The 24,938-nt window shown below is 34.9% G+C and overlaps 2 protein-coding genes across 7 annotated transcripts in view; one reads left to right on the top strand and one right to left on the bottom strand.

Annotated features, from left to right (window-relative positions):
* Window positions 1–6,455: 6,455 nt before the first annotated feature.
* The window catches only part of MLF1 (myeloid leukemia factor 1), a 36,873-nt gene continuing 18,390 nt past the window's right edge, over window positions 6,456–24,938 (bottom strand). For 2 of the 6 annotated variants that reach the window (XM_039236035.1, XM_039236038.1), the window contains exons 2-7: window positions 20,966–21,113; window positions 13,411–13,494; window positions 12,199–12,327; window positions 11,211–11,370; window positions 8,505–8,643; window positions 6,456–6,756 (exon numbers count right to left, since the gene is read on the bottom strand). In XM_039236035.1, coding sequence (XP_039091966.1) covers window positions 6,651–6,756; window positions 8,505–8,643; window positions 11,211–11,370; window positions 12,199–12,327; window positions 13,411–13,494; window positions 20,966–21,113 — 766 coding nt within the window. In that variant the 3' untranslated portion in view covers window positions 6,456–6,650. Of the gene's footprint in view, window positions 6,757–8,504; window positions 8,644–11,210; window positions 11,371–12,198; window positions 12,328–13,410; window positions 13,495–17,003; window positions 17,021–20,965; window positions 21,114–24,938 lie in introns of those variants that run through there. The other 4 variants (XM_039236036.1, XM_039236039.1, XM_039236040.1 and 1 more) reach the window with 4 other exon arrangements.
* On the top strand, window positions 9,780–10,279 carry LOC120234258 (40S ribosomal protein S24-like). The gene has a single exon (XM_039236041.1). It carries the CDS (start codon window positions 9,789–9,791, stop codon window positions 10,185–10,187), a length of 399 nt encoding a protein of 132 aa, XP_039091972.1. The 5' UTR covers window positions 9,780–9,788; the 3' UTR covers window positions 10,188–10,279.

Genomic DNA, 24,938 nt, shown 5'->3' with positions numbered 1-24,938 from the left:
CTTCGACTGCACTCTCTGACACCTCTGGTCTAATCTGTCAGCGTATGCTACAGGCACCACCTTCAAAACTAGGTCCAGAACCTGCCCTGGACTCCCCACCTCTCAACACCGCCATCTCTCCACCTCACTGCTGTATAATAGATTTCCTTCATGATCTCACTGCTCCCCGGGAGGCGGTTTAGACTATTCACAACCTGTGACTAGAGGGCTCCTTTTAAAGTCACACCATGTCATTTTCCTAATGAAAATACTCCAGTGAGTTCATTGTTGCTGTTAGCTCTACTTCTGTGTCGGTTCGAAACTTTTCATAAGTAAATTAAAAACAAAAATCTGAAATGGCTTCCCCTTCCCCTCAGAGAAAGTGCGTCCAAAGGCCCTGCCTGAGCAGCCAGGCTAACGTGGCCGCGTTTCCCTTGCTGGTTTTGCTCCAGCCACACTGGCCTCCTTGCAGATCCTCCTATGACCAGAGAGTTTGCTCTTCCCTAGATACGGGGGTAGCTCTTTCCTTTATTTACTTCTCTCTGTTCTAATAGCCTCATCAATGAGGTGTTCCCTAAGGAACTCTTCTAAAACAGGGGGCTCCTCCCTTACTACCTTCCGATGCTGTTTCATTTTCCTTCCTTCCCATACCTGTTTATTATCTGACTCTCTCAATGGAAATCAGTTCCATAAGGAGAGCAATCTGCTTTTTGTTAATTGCTGTATCCCTTAGCATGTGCTGGGTGCTCCACAAGTATTTGTTAAATGAATGTGTGAATGAGAACAAATAAATAGAAATCAAATTACAGGAGACAAGAAAAGAAAAACCAAAATCTCAAAGATCAATTTCAAATTTACTTTTTGTATATCATCCATGTATTAATTTGCAATAAAGGATTTGTAAACTGATTTGAAGAATAAATCCATTAACATTGAACATAACTTTAAATAAACATTTCTGACGGACTTTCAAAATTTTAGTCTTTATAAACCTTCATATGTATTTGTTTAAAATATATAAATTAAATACATAATTAAGTAAATGATGAGATTAAACTTTAATAGTTTTTTAAAGTTAAATTTCATTCTCATTGTCTTATGTGTATACATATATATTCATTTTTCTGTAATTATTGTACCAACTATCTTTTTGTTTTTATTAACCATTTTTAAACAAAGTAATCAACGTTTCTTTACTCCAAAGAGAAAACTGGAAGGCAGAAAATCAAGAGCTGTCTATCTAAATTTTTATGAGTATTTTTATAGATTAAGTTTTAAAGTGGCAAAATAACATTTGCAATGTCATCCAATGCATTTCTACACTGTTAATTCATAATCATTTTATAATGTATAAGAAAATTGAAACTATCCCTAGTTACCAAAACATTGTATCTCTTTTCACTTAGAAATTGACCAAGTATTCAAGGACTAATTTAATTTTTTCTAAGGTCTAGAAAAGTTAACTGAGGATCTGAAAAATCACATTTTTAACTAACATATTCATTCTTTATAATTGATAGTATTATAATAATATGTAAGATTAAAACCCCCTTAGAAGACATATGTGTTACAATTTTATTTAAGCATCATTTTATATGCTGTAATCTTAATGGAGTTAATGATAACTTATTTGACCCATAAGATCAAAATAGGAAATCTGTAAAGTTTTTTTTTTTTTGAAAGAGAGAGATACAGAGCATGAGCAAGGGCGGGGCAGAGAGAGAGAGAAAGAGAGAGAGAGAGAGAGAGAGAGAGAGAGAATCTGAAACAGGCTCCAGGCTCTGAGTTGTCAGCACAGAGTCCGATGTGGGGCTCGAACTCATTCAGGAACTATGAGATAATGACCTGAACCGAAGTTGGATACTTAACTGACTGAGCCACCCAGGCACCCCAGATACTTGTAAGGTATAAATGAGAAGTTCAACCTTAGTTTTATATAAACTAGAAGTTTTTATTAGCATTAATGTTATATAATAAAAATTGGAAGAAGACATACACTTGACTTTAAATATTCATTCATTTACCCAGATCCATCCACTTATCAGAAATATTTCCTAAAGCTTTTTAAAAAACATTTTATAAACCTTATATTCATAATCATTAAATTATATTTAAAAGCTCCTTTTTATCTTGAATCATACTAACACAATCTATTTAACTAACAAAAGCTATTGCTTAAATTGTCCATATTCTTATGCAAAAGCAGCATAAATAATTTATTAGCTTTTTCTCTTAGACATTTTATACTGTTTATTTGGAGTAGATTTTCCTAGATTGCACATATGACAGAATGACTTTAATTCATCTTTAAAAATTTTCAAGTGGGAGGAAAAAATAGGGAGAGGAACAGAAAAAATGGTGAACCAGATGCCATATTAAAATTTTTAAGTTTGAGGGGCACCTGGCTGACTCAGCAGCAGAGCATGCAACTCTTGATCTTGGGGTTGTGGGTTTGAGCCCTATGTTGGGTGTAAAGATTACTTAAAAAAATTAAAATATTGAAAAAAATGTGAGGTTTGATGAGGCTTTTTGGGGGTGACAGTGGGATTCGTGGCGTCTGGAGCCGACAACCAAGAAAGAATTCTTGAAGATGTCTTTGGTGCAAGGTGATTTTATTAAAGCACAGGGACAGGACCCTTGGGCATAAAGAGCTGCTCAGGAACCACAAAGAGAAACTGGTTTATACTACGGAGGTGGGGAGAGGTAAAGTCCAGGGGAAGTTTCCAGTAACGTTTTCATATGCTAAAGAGACTCACAGGATAATGGAGGCCTTGGCATTAGCACTGAGACAGTATGGAGTTCCTGGAGAAACATTTTACTCTGCCAGCCTCAAGTATTTGTCAATGGGCTGTGGGTTATAAGGAAATTTAGTTCTATCTGCCATTTCCTTCTGCCTTTGTTTCCCACTTCACTATGGAGGGGTGATGGAGACTTACGTCTTGTAGGACTATGATCTCTATCAGTTAACCATTTGTTTTCCCCATTCTTTTGTTCTTGGGCAGCCAGGAGTGCCCAAGGAATATCACACAATTCCCACCTGGGGGTGGGGATGGGGTGTTTGTGGCCTGTCAGCTTGCCTTATGCTCCCTCATCAAGGTTGAGCAATAATCTATTGGTATCAGGCAGAGGCCAAACAGGAAGTGGTTAGAAGGTCTCCACTAACTAGATCTAAAGGAGACTTTTATAGAGAAGAGGTAGAAGCAAAGCAAAGCAATTATTTGATTGGCTGTAGCTTAAGTGGTTGCCTTATATGGGAAAGTCTAGTTGACTGTGATTAGATGTCTTTAGGTTTCGATCTCTTAGAGGCATTACAGGTTTGTTTTGGTTTGTTTACATGGGCTACTAAGGCATTAAAGCCTCAGTCTAATGGCTTCCTTGTTTAATTAATAATGCAAATATGAAAGTATTCCTGTAAAAGCTAATTACTTTCCCTCTTCAATACGGAGGAGAAAGTTTAAATATAAGCCATACAGTAAAAACTCTGAAGTCTAGAAATAAAAGATGGCTAGTCTTCTGCATAAGCAAAGTGGCCTCCTTTAGACAAATAAAGGCTCTCCTGAGGTTTTGTTTCTTTGTTGTTTCTTTGGTATTGTTCTTCAAGGTGTCTCTCAAGTGCAAGTCTTGCTTACATTCAAGTTCCCCAGAGTGGCCATTACAATTATCTGCTAAAGTTATGCCAGGAGGTAGGACAAGTCTATTAGATGACAAACTCATGAGAAACTGCCTGATATTCTCTATCAAATGTAAAATACTGCTATGTCTGTCTCAGGCTTTAACCCTAATGTTAAACCACATGACAACTGACCTGAGAAACACGGTTAGAAGGCAACATGGGTAGATAGAAGGTATCTCCCAAAGCAAATTTCTCATGCAACTGACAGGACTCAGGAAAGTTTTCACAGACAATTAACATAAGATGGTGGGCAAGTAGAAGATAGGAGATGGTGTTTAAAATTCACCAGAGGACACCAAAGTCTAATCAGAATCCCCAAACTCCAAGAGACAATAAGCATAACACTGGGGAGTAAGAGATCATCAGAATGCAAATTTACGGCAAAATCCATGTAATCAGGGACAGGGGGTCTCAAGAGGTCTCAGAAATGAACATTATTACCAAACAGAAGGTCCGAATACACTGTAATGAGGGTCATGGTCACACTTCAGTAGAATTTCCAAATTGCCCTAGCCCAATCAGCCTAAGACCACTGTCTTGGTCCATTCAGGGTGCTACGATAAAAATATCATAAACAATTGGGGTGCCTGGGTGGCTCAGTCAGTTGAGTGTCGTACTTCAGCTCAGGTCATGATCTCGCAGTTCACAAGTTCCAGCTCCATGTTGGGCTCTTGTGCTGATAGCTCAGACCCTGGAGCCTGCTTCCAAATCTGTGTCTCCCTCTCTCTCAGCCTCTCCCCTGATGGCACTCAGTCTCTCTCTCTCAAAAGTATATAAACATTAAAAAAAATACCATAAACAATAGATTGGCTTATGAACAACAGAAATTAACAGAAAGGGAAAGGGAGCTCTCTGGGGTCTGTTAATACAACTAATCTTATTCACGAGGGCTCTACCCTCATGAATGTCACCTCCCTGAAGCAAGATCTCCAAATACCACTTAGGGCACTATCTGATTTCAGTGTGCTCCTGCTCTGCCCTGTGATAATAAAGGATAACGGAGTCATGAAGGCAGAGTAATGAAAACCTATTACTGAGGTAGCCAGGTATCAGGAAAATCTCTAATGTAGCAAGGAGCCTAAGTAAGCAATTTGGCCTTATTGTTAAGGCCACATTCACCAAATAGTTACTGTCTTTCCATTCCCAAAAGATCCAGGGTTCTAGAAAAATCAATGGTTGTTCACAAAGAAAAAATAACATGAACTACAAGTTACAGAAAATCTTCTTTCTTATACTGGTTGACCTCTGCAGTATGGTAAAAATAATTCTGAAAAGTGGCTATTTCAGCATCATGTGAACATAAAGAATTGACATTTAATCTCCATATGTCACATATTTTTACAAGTAGCCTCTTATGAAGTACTGTGGCATAAGAAGAAATACATATTTAATTTGATTTTTATTTACTTTCTATGGTAAACAAATTGGGAGAAAAAATAGCTATGGATGCTCTAATTGCTATATGATACATTAAAGTTATACTGTTTTAATATAATTATTTATTAAAGTGTGTTTTCATACTTGAATATGATTAAAGTTATCACCAGTGTAAGATTTAGGCAGAAGGAGAATAATTACAGTGTCTATTCTATTGGGATTTTGCCCTATCAACTGAATTTATGCAGAGTGTTATTTAGAATTTATGTCTTATGACAACTTCCCAATATATTATGTTATTAGTATACTAAAGTATGCATAAGAGGAAAATGTTAACATCTTTAATACATGCTCACTTTTTGTTATAAAAATGAATTGACATGTATACCTCTTATTTTAGTAACTAATTAAAAGTATGAAACACCCTAATATATTATGGACAATTAGGAGAGCATAAGCACAGTCACATAGGTCTACTTCCAAAGTAAAAAAAAAAAAAAAGATATTAGGATTATGGAGTGATAGTGGATTTTCTCTTCCTTTTTCCCCCTTTCCAACAGAACTTAAGAGTTAAGATTTTATATTCTCATAAACTTCAAGTCTAACATTTATAAAAACAGACTGAATTATAGAATAAAAGAACTAAAGCTGAATTTTTAAATGGTATAAAGGGAACAACTGATTTATTAAGTACTTTGCTCAAACACACATATACCTTGTCTAAAAAATTTTGAGACAATCAATCATTCAAGTTTACAGAATACCAAATGCATTTTTGTAAATGTCACAAAAAGGCTGAGCAGAGTTACTCCAAGGACATTCCAACTTTAGAATGTTAACTGTGGAGACAGATTAAGCTGTTTCTGGGAAAGGGGACCAGAAATACGCTACCTTAAGAAGTTAAAGAGAAATGTCAATACAAAGTCTGATGAATGCTAAAAATGTAATCTAGAACAAAAAGGAATACACTGTAAAAGAAATTATAAGAATACAACTCATATATATTAGGAATTTAAAATCTCATTCCTTGAAATTCAGAATTGATTATTTTTAATGTAGTTTCTCAAATAATAACTAATTTCTCATAAAACAGTACTAGTTAGCTTTGCTTTATTTTTTTTAAATCTTTAAGCTAGCTGGCTACATAACATAAATAATTTTATCTTTATTAACTTTAAATCTTTATTAACTTTATTATCTTTATTATCTTTATTAACATCACTGTGGTATTGTTAGTGAAAACCAAGACTATTTTTTAACATTTTACTTTCTTATAATGAGTGCATATGATAAAACTAGCTCTAAATTCAATCTGGAACGTATAAAAGAACACATAACCAATAGGAAGATAACTGGGAGAGCAAAATCAGCTTTAAAAATTAGTATGTTTTAAAATAAAGAGTTTTACAAACGTTTAGCAACTTACTTAGATTGCAGAAAATCAAAGTTTTATTTCTAAAGTAGGGACAATACAAAGCTAGCACTTTCAAGAACATTCAGATGTCAGTAGTAAGTTGTTAAGTACAGTACTGATTTAACAAGGGATTGGTCTTACGTGTATTACCCAGCACCATTACTTTCTCTGTTAAAACAAAACTAAACAAATCAACTGCAAGCCTATTTATTTTTTATTGATTTTCACAGGTGATCCTTTGATGTTGAGTTTGTCCACAAAAACATTTGATCTTCTTCCATTTTCAATGGCTGGACTTTGATGAGATTTCTCCCTGAGAAATGTAACATGAACATTAATACCATTTTTTTAAATGGCCAATTGGCTTACAAATCAATACAAACATAATAAAAAACCACTGTAATTTATGGAGAGTTTTATCTAAAAATTCCATAATAGCTTTGAAAAACACATGGAAGACTATTTCATTAAAATTTAAGAAAGCAACAGCTGCTTTCCTGAGATAGACCTACCTGTTTAAACATATTATCTAACATGGTAGCCACTAGCCCCATCATTTAAATTTAAATTAATTAAAATAAAATAAAGTTTAAAATTCAGTTCCTCAGCTGCATCAGCCATATTTCAAGTATGATTTAATAGCCACATGTGGCTAGAGGCCACCATATTGGACAATACAGATACATAACATGTTTGTTATCACAGAAAATCATTTCAGAAAGTTCTATTGGATGATACTATTTTACAAAAAATGCCACTGATGGGGCCACAGATATACAGATTGTCTATAAAGAACATGCTTTCTCTAACAGGGACCTGGATTTCATAATTATACTTAGCACTGAAAAGTTTTTATCAATAAACGTTTCAAAGTGAGACAAATATTGTCTAAAAGTAATATGGGAGCAAATTTTCTATAGAAAATATTAGGGCTCTAAGCTCCTAAATAAGTTATTTAAAATAAAACATGCTGGCACATGATATTCTACACAAGGCTTCTGATTTACTTGGTACCCACTTGTCCACTGCTGGTTTTGTGAAGCTTCCACCTTCTGCAGTAATCCTCTGCTCTCTTATGGCCTAGAACAGATTTCTGTTTTAAGGCCTGGTGAAGCCTCTCTCTCTCAAGTATAATTTTAATAGGAATTAGGTATTGTTTTCCATTTTTTCCCCAGAGAATCAAATTCTAACTATACCATACACATTAAATGTACAAAAATCTCTAATCTTTAAGGTATAGTTTCAGCACATTTTTATTTCACAGCTATTCAAAAAGGTAATCCCAAAGGAGGCTAACGTTTTTGAAAAATTCTTCCAAAATATCTAATATCTTATACCTAATTTAGGTGCAGATATTGTTATATATCATACAAGTGTCTAAAAATGCATTTCCCATTGACTTTTTAGGGAAGGTTTTTTTTTTTTTTTTTTACATTTATTTATTTTTGAGAGACAGAGTGAGACACAGTGTGAGCAGGGGGAGGGGCAGAGAGAGAAGGAGACACAGAATCCAAAGCAGGCTCCAGGCTCCGAGCAAGCGGTCAGCACAGAGCCTGACGCAGGGCTCGAACCCACGAACTGTAAGATTATGACCTGAGCCGAAGTCGGACACTTAACCAACTGAGCCACCCAGGTGCCCCAGGGAAGTTTTGTTAAGCCTTTCGAAAAGAGCCCCTCTCTCCTTATATCTCTAGACACCAATATCTTTACCTGGCATGAAATGTATGACTCCTCTATCTAGACTAATATCTGTTTTACAAAAATAACTACATTATAGTATATCCCTCTTCCTTAAAAGGATTTTAGCCCCTATCTTCTGAGGCATAATTTCCTAGTGAGTTACTAATGATACAAACATAAAATATTACTGGTTTTTAGATACAAATTCAAATCTGTGTGGAATACTCAGATATAATGTAAAATTATTATATCCTTCACAAAAGATACTGTTGACACAAACAACAGATGTTAATCAAACTTCCTGTTACAGAGGAAAAATTACATAACTTTTCTTCAAATTCTTCTTTAAAAAGCACAATATATTTTAGAAATAACTTTTACCTTCTTTTAAGTTCTCGGGAGCCTGAACTCTCATGACCAACACTTCGCATCCTAGGGTTCTCCACATTGCGCCACTGTCCCACTGGTTTGTACTTCAAAATCTCATTTTGCCACTCATCATCAAAAGCGTGAGCATCACCTACATTAAATATCAAATTAAATAGGCAAGTATTAAGGTATCAACTGTCAGTAAATGCCTTGTTCCTACATACTGGATTCTGGCCTTGTGCTTCCATCAGTCAAACCTCAAGATAGAATAGATGCAGGGAAGTGCTCCAAATAAGGTCTTTGACTCTGGGCAGTGTTTCCTTTTTTGTTTGTCCCTGTTTTATTCCTATTGACAATTTGGTTATTGATGATCTGGTCTTCCATGCATCTGCCTGGATATCGTATTTTTCTACCTAGTGGACCCTTTGGCCCAATTATACTGACTTACAGTCTTTTTTGGGGGTCACCTCCTGGTGACCATGCTTTTCCTCTGTACTTGGACACTCCTGCTATAATAAGCACTTCTTATTTTTTTTTTTTTTTTTGTTTTATTTATTTCTAGGAGACAGACAGAGAGACAGAGTGAGCAGGGTAGGGTCAGAGAGAGAGGGAGTCACAGACCGAAACAGTCTCCAGGCTCTGAGCTGGCAGTCAGCACAGAGCCCGACGCGGGGCCTGAACCCACGAACTGCGAGATCATGACCTAAGCGAAAGTCGGACGCTTAACCGACTAAGCCACCCAGGCGCCCCTAATAAGCACTTCTTATTAACCTCATCGTTTTCCTACATACCTTGGCCTAACACATAAGCTTTTGTCAATTTCCTGACAGGTTATACATCTCGCCTGTCAATTTATGTTGCTATAAAGTAGGTAATCTAACTTCAATAATAACAATTGTTAAATAGTAATATTGTTCTTTCAGATGCCCTTTATAATAATAATGTGTTCTTTCACTAAATTTTTCTTCAGCATGTTAATTATTGTGAAGTACTCTTTATACATTTAACTATGACAAAATTACAAAGGTTAAAATTAAAGAAAGGTTAAGATGGGGCGCTTGGGGGGCTCAGGTGGTTGGGCATCTGACTTCAGCTCAGGTCATGATCTCACCATTTGTGAGTTCGAGCCCCACATTGGGCTCTGTGCTGACAACTCAGAGCCTGGAGCCTGCTGCAAATTCTGTGTCTCCCTCTCTCTCTGCTCCTCCCCTGTTTGCACTCTGCCTCTGTCCCTCTCAAAGAAAAACATTAAAAAAAAATTTTTTTTTAAAGATTAAGATGGGCTCTGCCGCCATCATGAACGACACAGTAACTATCCGGACCAGGAAGTTCATGACCAACCGACTACTTCAGCGGAAACAAATGGTCATTGATGTTCTTCACCCCGGAAAGGCAACAGTACCTAAGACAGAGATTCGGGAAAAACTAGCCAAAATGTACAAGACCACACCAGATGTCATCTTTGTGTTTGGATTCAGAACCCATTTTGGAGGTGGCAAGACAACTGGCTTTGGCATGATTTATGATTCCTTGGATTATGCAAAGAAAAATGAACCCAAACATAGACTTGCAAGACATGGCCTGTATGAGAAGAAAAAGACATCCAGAAAACAGCGAAAGGAACGCAAGAACAGAATGAAGAAAGTCAGGGGAACTGCAAAAGCCAATGTTGGTGCTGGCAAAAAGAAGGAGTAAAGATTCTGCAGTGACTATCTGGTGCTTTTGCAGATTTTCCATGAGAGGATTAATAAACTAACTGAGAACTTTAAAAAAAAAAAAAAAAAAAAGATTAAGATGTAACTTCCATCTCATCACCTAAGAATAATTTTATCAAGAGAATAAACCTTAAGAGAATTTCTTTTCTAAAACCCTTTAGTAAGACAAAACACTTATTGAAAATACTTTTTGAAAATAGGAGACCAATATAACCCAAAAACTACAATGAGAGAGTTAGGACACTGAAAGAACCTAAATGCATTGAAGAATAAATATAAAATCTAGAAAATGGAAAGACTTATTTAATATATACATGATATACTATCTAACAATACAATAAATTAAAATTGTATCTATACAAAACATTAAGTGCCCAACAGTACAGAATGGTTTAAATAAAATATGGCCTATTCAGGATAAAATTTTTAGGTAACCATTTAGAATGTTTCTGAAAACCTCATCATAGGTGACTGCTTTCACGATTATACTGGTGAATTAAAATAAGCACAATGTAAACTAGATAATACAATACTAACTTTGAAAGAAAGTTTATGTGTTTATATATCCAGAAAACTATTAGGAAGAAATACAGTAAAACAGTACAAATATTTTCGGTTGTGATTATGGATAATTTTATTTATTTATTTAGATTATGGCTAATTTTAATTTTCTTTTTTATTCCTTATTTTTCAAATATACCTCAGAAATATTCAAAAAGTCATTTTGCTTACTGACACTCTTACCAAATGACAATTCAAAAGATTCCATTTCCAAGTATAAAACAAAAAATGAATAGCATTACCAAAATCACTATAAAAAAACAGATCTACTATGAAACAATGAATCTACAATTTTATTACTTTGATAAGGTAGTCCATACACGTATTATTCATAAACTACCTCGAAAGGACATGTTATGAAGTGTTTCTACAAAAAACATTCAAGTTCTCACAGTAGAGCTGCTGTTTTAGAAGAAGAATGCTATTTTCTGTGACAACTTACTTTCACTCATATTGATGAACTCTTGATTGACCTCTTCATCTCCGGTTTTGTTGTTCTTTGACTTTTTAATGACATGAGCTCTGTCATGAAGATGATGACCTACAGCCATTTTTTCTAGCCCACTGTCAGAATCTCTCAGTGCTCTCCTAGTTTCCTTTATCTATAAAAATGAAGAAAATAAAAATGAGTTATTATTTAAATATACATAGAATGTTTATAATTCTAACTCCTCAGGACCTGTTTACCCACAGAGGTAAGGCTATAAATCTACAGCTCTAAAAATCCTGGGTACTCAGTTCCCCTACTAAGTTGCAGTAAAATTGTGGTAACAGTTCTCAGATATTTCCTGAACTAATTAAAATTAAAATGTCTACGGCAAATAGAACCAATATAATTTAACCTTTTTCTAAATTGTAATCAAATATTAAAACAATTAACTTAATTATATAAAACTTAGTGCTTGAACACTGTCCTTAACAATGTAATAGGAGTACATGCTAGCATTCCTACATGTAAAGGCAACTAATTATTCAGTAGTCATGTTGATGGACTGGAATCTCATGGATCCTACATATCAACTCTATGGGTTATTAGAATATTCATGATAGCCAAAGACTATTAATAGTTGATGTGTTTTATGAGTTAAAAAATTCATTTACTTCAGATATAAATTAAAAATTGACATTTATTTCACAAAACAAAGACTTTTTTTAGTGTCTACTTACCTGGTCAACATGTAAAGGTAATAATAAACATCAATAATAGATATTTACATAAAAAAGACACCTGAGGTGGGGGTGGGGAGACAAATAATTGCCTAATCTAACTAAAGGCAGCCAAAATTACTCTTTTTCACAGTGATATGTGTCTTCTCCTCCTTATCTCTAGTCCCAAAGAACTGTATCAAGCTTTAATAATTAAAATCTGATATAGGTGATGTATCATTCCAAATTTTATAAAAATGCAAGAATGCCCAGAAAATACTTACTCCTCCTGGAGCCCTACGGGTTTGAGTTGCGGCCTGGAAAACCTTTGGTGGTTCATCTCCTACTTTGGAATAAGTCATAATTGAGGAAGAACTAAATGAATGTCCATTTGGATCCACTGAAAGGTGACCCTAAATATAAAATTTAAATATAAAATGTAAATCCAGAGAGTTTAGTCAAATATGAAGAACTAATGTCAGAGGATTCAGGTAAGTGACAATACTAGCTAGACATTCTACTAAGGATATGGTAAATCCAAATGGAACTCCAGGAAAGTCCTAATCTCCTTTCATGGTAGGTACCAATTTTCACTCTCCTTGTGAGGAATAACAAGTGATTCACTCGGAGAGCCTTAGGTCTTTGAGATCACAGACTTGCAGCTTAGATTTAAATATAGATGCTGTGCCCTGTAGCCTATGATGCTTTTATAGCTACTGGTTGACCGTTGTATGTAATTTTGCCAACACTGAACCAATTAGCCATAAACCAAGAAGTTTTATTTATACCTCCTGTGGGTACCAGATTGGTAGATTACTAACATCATTAATAATGCCTTATATTTGGACATACTGAAAGGATCCTTAGATTCTAAACAGGATTACTAATATGAGTCTTCTTCCTATTGAATCAAGTTATTTTTTTATGTTAATAGTACAAGTAGAAAAGTAAGAGTATTAGTACTAGTTTGTAACTATTTGAATTGTATGAATCTAATCCAGTGCCTAAACATCATTCCTAAAATGTCTGTTTTCAGTTTAAAAAAAAACACGAAAACTTAATTTTATGCTACAAATACTTTTACGTAGACAAGTTACAAATAATTAAAAAGTCTAAATTCATATAAAATGTTCATTTACAACAGTGACCTTCAGCAGGACAAATGTTTTTGCGTTTTTTTTTTTAATTTTGAAAGTTAATTGCTATTTTTCAAACTCATAGGTTGTGAAATCAATTTGATAGGTTGTGACCAGGATTTTTAAAATATGAACTAAAACAGAAAATATTGGCACACACTGTTAATAGTATGATTATTTTCTCACAAAACTTTTATTTCAAGTATATTCATAGAGTACACAAGTATTGTATACTGGGTCACACTGTAAGGTATATTTTTTAACCACTGTGGACTATGATTTAAAAAAAAGTTGAAAGCAACTATAATAAAGAGTACCGATAACTGAAAATAATGTTCTCATCAATTTTTTAGTACTTACAAAGTTTCTTTGTAATTCCTGTATACTGTTTCTCATATTTAACATCATTCGGTCCATTGCCTGAAAAGGGTTGACATCTGTATGCTACAGGATATTAGGAAGTATGTTATTAACTATATGTACAACACAAAAGGAGCAAATCAATTTTCCCAAAACAGCTGAATTTTTTTTCTTGATTTATGCAGTGGAATCTCATGCAGTAATCGACCAGACAAAGATAATTTAAGGACTATTCAAAAAAGTGATTTGTTAAAGAAAAAATGGAAGCATATACAGAATCCCAAACAGCCAATATATAAATAATTAGGAAGTTGCAACACTATAAATGCATGACACACTTATATACGTGCATGAGCATATAAATAAAAACACACATTCATCAATTTTCTCAAAACATAATTTTAGCTAATATTTCAATATTGAGCAGTGTATTCTGGGCTGGGACAGCTCTAGCATAGAATAGTTTTCAAATTTTTCTTTCCTCCCTCTCAATACCTCACCATGTAAATAAATAAAACTTGGGTGTATGATACCAATGTCACTTCCTACAGTACAACAACACCAGAGACCGCTTCTAAAGGTGCAGGCTGTCCTTACATCATAAAAAGATCCAAAGGAAAGAGGTTAATTAATTCTACTAGTAGGTCTGGAATTTGCCGTCTACTATGGAAAGCTCAGTAGGGTATTCCCTTGAAGCATGGCATATGCTTCTTTAGAATAGTAAAGAATTCCTCTAGAATAGTAGTTTCTCAGCCAAGATTGACTTTGACTCTCAGGGGACATTTGTCAATAATTATACTCATTTTTGTGTGTCACAACCAAGGAGGGTGTATGACTGTCATCTGTTGAGTAAAGGCCAGAGACGCTGTTAAAATCCTACAAAGCATAGGACAGCTCCCCTCACCCCCAAAAAGAATTATCTGGCCTAAAATATCAATAGTGTCAGGGGCTGAGAAGCTCTGCTCTACAAAAATCAGCCAATGATTTTCGTTTTTATCACTAGAACGCTCACCAGAACTTAAAAAGCAAAGCACACATTTTAGTGTGTCACCCAATGCATTATTTACTATTATAAAACAGAGGAGGTGTTTGATTCAAGGAACTCCTTCACTTAAATGGGAGTCTTTTGAATCCTGTACGGCACTGTAGTTTAATGCTAGTATTTCAGATCCTCTGGAGATTCTTTTGCTGTATGGGACTCAATAAAGAATTATCAAAGGCCTATCTCTGCCTTCCATAGTGTTTTTATTACTTGTAACAATGGGAAATAGATGGGAAAACTAAATTCTTCTTTAGAACTTGCACTTAATACAGTAGGAAATAAAGACATATTTCAGAGATACTGATACATATATCTTTGGGTACACATGCACAATCTGCATTTCAGGGATTCAATACAATTTAGGAAACATTCTGAATATTTTGTTTCAACACCAGGTTGAGAAATCAGGGCTGTATAAAAGCCATAATTCATGAGCCTTAGAGGGGGCTACCCCAAGTAAGAAGAGGAGAAGAAGGAAGAAAAGATCAGAAGTTTGGGTATATTCTGCCCTTTTCTCAATTCATTGTCAAATCAGCCATCTAAAAATTTATTGTGCTTGCTGCGGGGTGGCCCAACACCTTGGAGTGACAAAAAGTGGCGGGGGCGGGGGGGGGGTTGTAGATTCCACTGGGCTCCTAAGGCCTTTGGGAACTTTGAACACATGCTCTTCTCTCTGCCTGAAATGTTTTTATCCTGACTCTCAGCATACTTTCTTCTCATTTTTCAAGTATTACCTCCTCAGAAAGGCCACCTGTCTAAAGTAATCTCTGCTTCACCTTCCATCTATCACTATATCATTACCTTGTTTCATCTCCTGCAGAGTACTTTGAAGTACTTTATCTGTAATTATTTTCTGTCTTCTCTCTATAGAAATAATCTCTGTCTTCTCTGTCCTATTCACTACTATATTCTGAATACTTTCAAAATAATTCCTAGCATACAAGAGGGCTCCCTAAACATTTGCTGAATAAATGAAAAATTATCTCTAACTCAGCTCAAACCCATATATTCAATTATTTACCAGATAAATCCACTTGGACATACCACGGGTGCCTCAGATGCAAAATATCCCAAACTGAAATGATCCTTTGACCACCCCTACTCTCCTATCTGTATGTATGAGTATGAATTGTCTGTTCCCCACTTAGCTCAGTGGCATACCCATCTAGCTAATTCCTCATGCCAAAAAATGGGCATAATACTTTCCTTTTCTCTCCTTACTGTTTCTTCAACCCAAGAAATCCCCAAGTTCTACCCATTCACCTCTTTAACTCTCCTTCAAATAAGATTATTTCTCTTTATCACCACAGCCATTACCCAAGTAGAAACCACTAGCAGTATTTCCCAGAATACTTTAACAGCTTCCTGGAATCCCTGCCTTCACTGTGGTCCCTTCCAGTTTTTCTTTCTCCTATAGACACAATAATCTTTCAAAAATGAGAACCTGACTCTACTACCATTTTGGTGAAAATTCATCAACTGCTTCCTTATTCTTAAGATAATGTCCCCAGTCCTTACTAGGACAAAAAGAAGTCCCTGGTTACCTCCCTATCTTTATCTATATCTAGTCTCCAACTCATGTTCCAGGGCCAAGTGATCCTAAACATCTTCAAGCTTCCTAGCTACCAGGTCTTTGAAGATGTGGTTTCTTCTGTGTTGAACACCTTTCTTCTCCCCTCCCTGCTTTTCCTGGCTAACTACTATTAATCCTTAAGGTTCTGGAAATCTCTGATTAACTTCCACCCCCATCACCCCAAAAGGTCTGGGTAACAGGCTTTTTTCTATCTGTGGTTCCACAGCACGCTGAACTTCCTGATCATTTTACTGATAAAAAGCCAGTTATAGCACACAGTTCATTTGTCATTTGTCCCACTAAAAACTCTGGTCAGGAAGGACAAATATTGTATGTCAAACTTTCAGGAGACAAATGGCTAAAGTCTAACAAAAAAAATAAGAAACTTTTGCATAAGAGTGTTGATGAATCCACAGGAAACATTCTAAAGTCATGCTTTAAAGTCTCTGCTACTCCTTAGATTGCCTTTAAGTACATTAGAAACTAGCATCACAGAAAACAAAGAAAGAAGAGTGAGAGAAAAGCTGGTTGCAGAGTAGCCATGCTTGGACCTGGGAAAGGAAAAGCAGCATGAACAAGTTAACAACAGGGTGCTAGAAAAAGCAGCCAATCGGAGCTTCTCCAAATGTGCTCCTCTAGCTACAGTTTGGTACTTTTTTACCTTTTGGAAAGTCACCACAAGTATGTGGAAGTGTCCAAACTTTCAAACACAACTATGGGATCCCTTTTGTAAATCAAATGAATATTCATCTATTAAAATGCACTTTTTCTTTTTGAAGATTGATTTTATTTATGTTGATATGACTTAATTCAGAAAAAAAACATGCCTGAACACTCCCATGAAACAGGTTTCAGTACAAATTCTAAAAAGACATTTTGAAATTAAGTGAAACTGCATGCCAATTCACTTTGCTTGAATTAATGAAAAGTACTTGTCAGAAAATATTGCTAAAATGGTTTGTGTCTCATGATACGAACCATACCACCAAAACTGCCAAAAGGCATAAGAGAATTCATTACCTAGGGAAAAAAATCCAATTAATTTTGGTTATGGTATTTTATGAAAATCCCTGAAAAAGAAAGAAATGTACTCCATAATCAAGACACTTCTGAACTGATAAAACTTTTAAACCATTTAATTTAAAAATCCTCAGCATGGATTTTAAAAATTACCTGTGCTTATTATTCATCGTGGAGCCTGACAGGAGCCTCGCAGGCAAATAGGAAGACCATATACCACTCTTAAATATGACTGCCATACTATTTACCAAAGACACTTGAAAGAAAAAGTTGTTGCTATAGCTTGAGACAAACATTTTTCAAAGGAAATGCAAATTCACACCAACATTAATTTAACCAGAAAGTATAATTATTAAAGTATCACCTTTCCTTTGCTCAACTATTCCATATTTTTAAAAGATGAGTTAACCTACCAATAACTGATTAAAAATAAGCAATTATCTACATTAATAGCATTTTAAAAGATAAGTAGAGATGACGGGCAAAAAAAATTAATGAGGATTTCCCAAGAATATATGGAATAAAAAATACAGACTTCAGAAAAGATCACAAACACAGATTTTAAAATATATAGTCTTCGATAAGCAAAAGAATGTTAAGTATAATAGATGGAATTGTCAAAATTAATTGTTCACAAATTATATCCCTCAGTAGGTACAGATAAGTAAAAATAAAATTTTAGACAGATAAATATAAAAATAAAAAATTTTCATTACTTGAACATTTCAAATATTGAAAGTAAAATTTGAATTTTTGGGTAAATGGTATATATAAAATTCTACCATCATTCTGTGACAATTTTCTCCCTGTGTAAGTTATGTTGAAAAATAGAGAAAGCTGTGTGTTTATATTTAATTGTATAATAAATTATATCAGATGATATATATGTATACTATATATTTAGAACAGTAATCTCCAAAGTATATTGGATGCACCAATAAAATTTCTGTATTTCTTTTTGTTTAAAAGAAAAACATTAAAAAATTTTATGTTTATTCATTTTTGAGAGACAGAGAGACAGAGTATGAGCAGAGGAGGGGAAGAGAGAGGGAGACACAATCCGAGGCAGGCTTCAGGGTGTGAGCTGTCAGCACAGAGCACTATTCAGGGCTTAAACCCACGTACCATGAGATCATGACCTGAGCCAAAGTTGGACACTTAACTGACTGCACCACCCAGGTGCCCTTAAAAGAAAAACAGTTTAGATGGGCTCTGGTGCCATCACTCAATCTAAATGTCCAATGGTCACATGTCATACCTTGAATTATAAGTTGCTTATTTAAATGTATTTACAGATTAAATTGTCTAGTTTAAACAAAACTAATCCTCCCAAAATGGACAGCTGGGCTTAAAAATATACCCACTGGAGCACCTGGGTGGCCCAGTTGGTTAAGTGTCCGACTCTTTGTTTCGGCTTTAAGTCATGATCTCACGGTTCTTGAGTTTGAGCCCCGCATAGGGCTCCATGCTGACAGTGCAGAGTCTGCTTGGGATTCTCTCTCTCCCTCTTTCTTTGCCCCTCTCCCACCTCCTTTCCTCCCTCCATCCCTCCTTCTCTCTATCTCAAAAATAAATAAACTTAAAAAATTTTTTAAAAATCACCATAAATCATGAACCAAAGAAAATGCTAATAATATAAACAAGAAAATAGCATAGTTGGCTTCACCTACTTTTGTAGGAGTCTCTGCTTTCCTTCACAAAATGGCTGATAAAGATGACAAAGGTCAAGAAATGGGCCAAAAACTTAAAAAATTATCAAGATGTCTATTTGAAATAGAGCTTTTCATCCACTATTCTTAAAAGCAACAGCATAACAGCTCACTGCTTAATCAAAAAAACCTTGTAACTTCATGAGAAGAGAGAGAACCTTTATATGAACTTTTATGAAAGTTCAAATGGACTAGAATAGCTAGCATGCTCAAAAAGCCTATTGTTTTCTTGGCTGTACTCTTTCAGATAGTAGCAGTTTTATCTATCTTCTGCAGTCAATTTCTATTCTGTTCCTACCTTCACATCTAGTTATAAAACACTAACTTAGAAAAGTTCAAGTTGGCAGAGAAGTCTTTTGTTGCTACTGTTTATTTGGTTTTGCTTTAATTAACTTATTTTTGCTATTACTTTAGTCTTTCACACTTAGACATACACATGTCAAATATATCACACCCTACAGGAGAAAAGGAGAGCCAATTCTCACCAATATAAATTATAAAGGCACACACACAAAAAATGAGTTTTGGCTAAAAGAGAGGGTACATGTTCCTTGGAAAAATCTGCTGTAACAGATTTTATAATTTGTATTTATAATTTATAAATTGTAATCTTTTAAAAATTATTACTTCCCTAGGACCATACTCACCACTCTTGACAATTTGAACAAGAAAAAAAGTGCACTGGTGTTAGCATTCTAAGATAGTTGATAGGATATAATGTCCTTCTTCACTGGGAATAAAATTGCCACTTCTTCCTTCCACAAAAGCTTTAAGTAGCTCATTTATGCACATAAATACAAAGTACTATATGCAGCCCTACTCTTGCCTTGCTATGGTTATAGCAGAAATACAAAATATTTCAATGTTCATATGAAAGATAAAATTTCAGAATGTGTTAATTGATTTTTCTGCCCTCCTTGATAATTTTTCCTTTGCTCTTAATTTTAGACTTTTATGGAAACTGATAACCCTATGAATCAAATATATATACACACACACACACACACACACATATATATACACATATATATGTATATATAATACCATTATTCACTAAATAAAAGAAGCCAACTTGAAATAAGAGTAATATATGTTGGAATAATATGAAAAATAATGTGAAAATTTTCATTTAAATGGTAAATGTAGGGGTACCTGGGTGGCTCAGTCTGTTAAGCATCTGACTCTTGGTTTCGGCTAACATCATGATCTCATGGTTTTGTGGGTTTTAGCCCCCCATTGGGCTCTGTGCTGATGGTGCAGAGCCTGCTTGGGATTCTTACTCTCCCTCTCTCTGCCCCTCCCCTGCTCACGCTGTCTCTGTCTCTCTCAAAATAAACTTTAAAAAATTAAAAACAATGGTAAATGTAATTTTATAGATCAAACCCCTAACAAGTATTTAAAATATTCAGTCTCTCTTTTAGCCAAAACTCATTCTTTACTATGTATTTATAATTTACACTGGTGAGATATGGCTCACCCTTTTTTTCCTAGGTTGTGATAAATATGATATATTTTTATCTACGTATGAAAGACTTATGTAATAGCAAAACTTAATTAATAAAAAACAAAAACAAACTTGCTGTCGATTTTTATTCTAGAACTGCCATTCCTAAGGGAAAACAAGAGAAATAAAATAGAGAAGAAAATAGTTAAGGTATGTAAGCATTATAACCTCCTAGCTTTGCTCTCAGACAAGACATGAAAACATACTGCCATTATGCAAGGCTTTTAGATACAGTTAAAAGTTAATCTAAGTTTTGAAGGTCCAAAGAAGCCATGCAGAAGTTTGGTTTTTCCTGGTCCTATAGAGATAAATAAAATATTACATTATTGCTTTGGCTGCTTTTTGAAAGCAGGGAGGAAAATGTGTTACATAGGTTAGGAAGGGTCGTTCCTTGACTGTTCTAACTTAAGACATGGAAGCAAATTCTAAGATGACAACAAACTATATAGACATATGAAAAATAATACTTTAAGTCTGGAGTATAATATATAACCCTATGGTCCTAAAGTTTTAGTAGCATAGTAGAATTCTATACAGTTAACAATTCATTTTTTTAAAATTCCAACAGGCCCACCTTTTCATATATAACAGTTATCTCTATAACATGAACATTATTAATAGCTTAACATCATAGATATATCCTTCTGTAATAATTGTTCTCAAATTCCTATAGGACTTTCTAGCTAACTCTAATATAAAGAACTTACAGTCAAGGAATTTCCACCATCATCATGTCTCATTTGATTATGAGCTCTTCCTCTACCATCAGAGATACTGAGCAAGTCTCTTCCAAAAGGTTCAGAAAAACTTCTCATCATCTGTCGCATATTTTCTCGGTGTGCAATAAAAGAATCACTGTTGAAAACACATATAATCATCCAAGAGTGAATGTTGGAATTTAAATAATTAATAAGTAGGCAGATAAATACTGCAAAGAATTATTTTGGGCTAATATGCTTGTTAAAGAGACAAAAGAAGAGTTTAGGTGAATGGAATTATCTTGCTAAGACCCACTAACTCATACATACAAAAACTGTTCCATGTGCTACCTACCTCAATTCATCTATTTATAAATATACCTTTACATATCCCTTATTGTGTAAAAATGAGAAACACAAAGTAACACATCTCAGGTAGCTTAAGCCAGCACTAAGAAAAATGGCAAAAAGAACTGAAAAATTTTGCTACCAGGTGGAGGTCACTCTTGGCAGCCACCAATATAACTTCTACTGAGAACTAATAAAGAATGCTGGCTTGGGGCACTTGGGTGGCTCAGTTGGTTAAGCATCTGACTTTGGCTCAGGTCATCATCTTATGGTTTGTGGGTTCACGGCCCATGTCTGTGTCAGGCTCTTTGTTGACAACTAGAGTCTGGAGCCTGCTTCGGATTCTGGGTCTCTCATTCTCTCTGCCCCTCCCCCACTCTCTCTCTCACTCTTTCACAAAAATAAACATGAAAATTAAAAAAAAAAAAAAGAATGCTGGCTTGTTTCTTTTTAAATCCTTATTTATGAAATATGGGCATTGAAAACTGTAGTTACATTAGAACACTGTAAATATACATTATTTTAACAGTAAAAAATAAAGCTACAGATCACCTTTATGAAGCTAACTTTTGTCCTAAGAACTTGTAAATTTAAAAAAAAATTAATTTTAGAGAGAGAGAGCATGCATGAGAGGAGGAGAAGAGCAAAGGGAGAGAGAGAAAGAATCCTAAGAAGGCTCCACAATCAGCATAGAGTCCAATGCGGGACTCGATCACACAACCCTAGAATCATGACCTGAGCTGAAATTAAGGGTCAGACACTCAATTGACTAAGCCACTCAGGTGCTCCTTCTAAGGATTCTTAATATCAGAAATCACCATATAGTAAAAATATTTTCTAAGTCTTAAGCTATCTGTTCTCAAACTTTTTTTGAAATTACCAAGCATACCAATGAGCAGGTTAGAAATACAGGTTTCTGTCCCCTCAACAATATCCCAGTAGAATTTACTAGTTCTGGGTGTGGTTTGTGGGCATGCATCCTTGGTGATCAACTAGTCCCTTCACCAACCTTTGAGGAACAGTATCCCTTCTGTGCATGTGGTAACTGAATCAATTAGAACCCAAGCCTGCCTTTCTGAACTTAAAGTTTCCATAGCTGTAAAATGAGGATAATATTGCATATCCCTGTTGTGGAGATTAAAGCATGTTATCTGAAGGCACAAAACACAGTATCTGACCCATAAAAAATGTCAAATGTTATTTTCCCTTACTTTCTCTTCTTAGCTCATGTATGAACGCCACTCCCTATTATTCTATTATTGGTATTAAACACCTCTCATTGAGAAAAGATATGTATTTTATCTAAAAATACATATAGTAATAACCATTTCCAGGCTGTTTTCTATTTGTATAAATATCAGTGTTCTTAATCCGATGTTATCCCAATCACGCCAAGTCCCATTCAAGAATGTAAAACTTTTATTGCCTTATTACAGTGCTTTCTTAGCTTCATTTCAGTTGGAAAGTCACTGACCCACTTGTCAATTCCTTACTGCTCACTCTAGAAGCTAAGGCCCATCACCACTGGAGTGCCCTTTACCATGGCAATCTTACTCTTGCCTGAGTCTGTTGGAGCCTCCTAATAGTGTGTCCCCCTTTCAGACTTCTCCACTTTAGTTTCATCCTCCCACTTCTCATTCTAAACTCCAATCTTCTAATGTCATCATGAGAAAGCTCAAAAATTCTGTCTTCCTTCAGTAGTCCCAGGTAGAAAGAGCTTTCCTTTGAATTGTGCATATTTGTATACGTAATCCTATCTCAAAGGAGCTCAGATTTAGTCAAATTATCACCTCAGAGGTTAAAAATAAAAAAGCTTCAAGTCCAAATGATTAGTAAACCACTTAACTGGACTATGCTTATGTGTATAAAGAGGTTTTTGTTTTTAATTCAGCTTTGTTTAGGTCTAATTTAAATATAATGAAATGTATCCATTTTAATCATACCATTTGATGAATTCTGAAAACTGCATATAGTAACAACCACCACCAAAAAGGTCTAGAACATTCCCACCACCCCCAAAGTTCCCTCTTGCCTCTTTGCAGATTAATTACCTCCCTCTAACCTAGTTACCACTGATAGGCTTTATTTTTCTTTTCTGTTTTCTTTTTTTTTTTAGGTTTATTTATTTATTTTGAAAGAGAGAGCAAGCAAAGTAGAGGCAGAGAGAGAGACAGGAGAGAATCCTAAGCAGTGCAGAGCCCAATGAAGGGCTCGAACCCACTGTGAGATCATGACCTGAGCCAAAATCAAGAGCTGGATGCTTAACTGACAGACCCACCCAGGCTCCCCACCACTCACAGGCTTTCTGTCACTATAGTTTCACTTCTTCGAGAATCTCATATAAGGAAATTATGTTGTCTTCTGTGCCTAGCTTCTTTTACTTGGCATTTATCAGTAGTTCAACTTTATTGCTCGGTATATTGTATGTATATGATTATATCACAATGTAATAATAAACGGTTTTTAGCTTTTTGCTATTATAAAGCTTCTCTGAACACTTATGTACTGTTCTTTACATATACAGAGTTTCATAACATATGTTATATATGTTATGTGTAACATAACTAGCAGTAGGATTGCAGGGTTGTGTGGTGATTGTTTAATTTTACAGAAAATGTGAACTTAGAGTTTTAAGTTCTCTAGTTGTGCTACATTCTTCCTTGATAATTGGTATTGTCAGTCTTTTTGATTTTATTCACTTGAGTGGTGGTGTAACTATCTCATTGGGGGTTTATTTTGTGTGTCATTCATAGATATTCTTTGATAAAACATGTTCAAATTTTTTCCCTATTAAAAAAAAACAGGTTGTTTGTCTTACTGTTGTAGAGTTGTAACAGTTCTTTATATATTGCAGACCTAAGACTTTTATCAGATATTTATTTGTCTTGTAACTATTGCTTCCTAGTCTTGGACTTGCCTTTTCATTTTCTTAATATCAACTTATTCAGCCACATAGCTATGGATCTTTGTTACGTCTTCAGTTTTCACCATACCTTTGTGTAGTAGTTTTATTTCTGACTTAGTTTTCTATCTGTGTCTTCATCTTTGCTTAACTAATGTCCATTCTCATAACGTTTTATATATTTCTATAAGCTGCTTTCAATTATTTTTAGATGAGGGATAAGCACAATTTTTAAAATGAAGGATAGAATTGGAATAGGAACTTAGGAGACAATCTGAGGGAAGGATGATTAAAGAAAGTAAATTGTGATGATTATTTTAATGTACCTTCTGAATTTCCTGTCTAAAAGTTAAAAGACTTTTGTGTTTTATATCTTCTAATATGAGAAATTTATCTGTGATTTTCTTACAAAATTTTTTGACATTATTGAACTTAAGTTAGGAATATTATAATCTTTTTTAATGTTTATTTTTGAGAGAGAGCAAGAGAGAGCACAAGCAACCGGGGGAGGGACAGAGAGAGAGGGAGACACAGAATGCAAAGCAGACTCCAGGCTGCCAGCACTGAGCCTCATTCAGGGCTCAAACTCACAAACCAGGGGATCATGACCTGAGCTGAAGTTGGATGCTTAACCAACTGAGCCACTGAGGAGCCCCCTCTTTTTTTTTTTTTTTTTTTAAGTTTGTTTAATGTTTACAGTTAGGAATATTATAAACTTGATATCTAGTCTCT

The sequence above is a fragment of the Hyaena hyaena genome, unplaced genomic scaffold, assembly GCF_003009895.1.
Source record: "Hyaena hyaena isolate Hyena2069 unplaced genomic scaffold, ASM300989v1 scaffold_105, whole genome shotgun sequence".
NCBI lineage: Eukaryota > Metazoa > Chordata > Mammalia > Carnivora > Hyaenidae > Hyaena > Hyaena hyaena.
The sequence above is the reverse complement of the archived record's forward strand: the minus strand, read 5'-3'. Positions and strand labels throughout refer to the sequence as shown.

What these genes read in the sequence shown, in the direction of transcription:
- LOC120234258 (XM_039236041.1), top strand. Translation starts at nt 9,789, where the DNA reads ATGAACGACACAGTAACTATCCGGACCAGGAAGTTCATGACCAACCGA.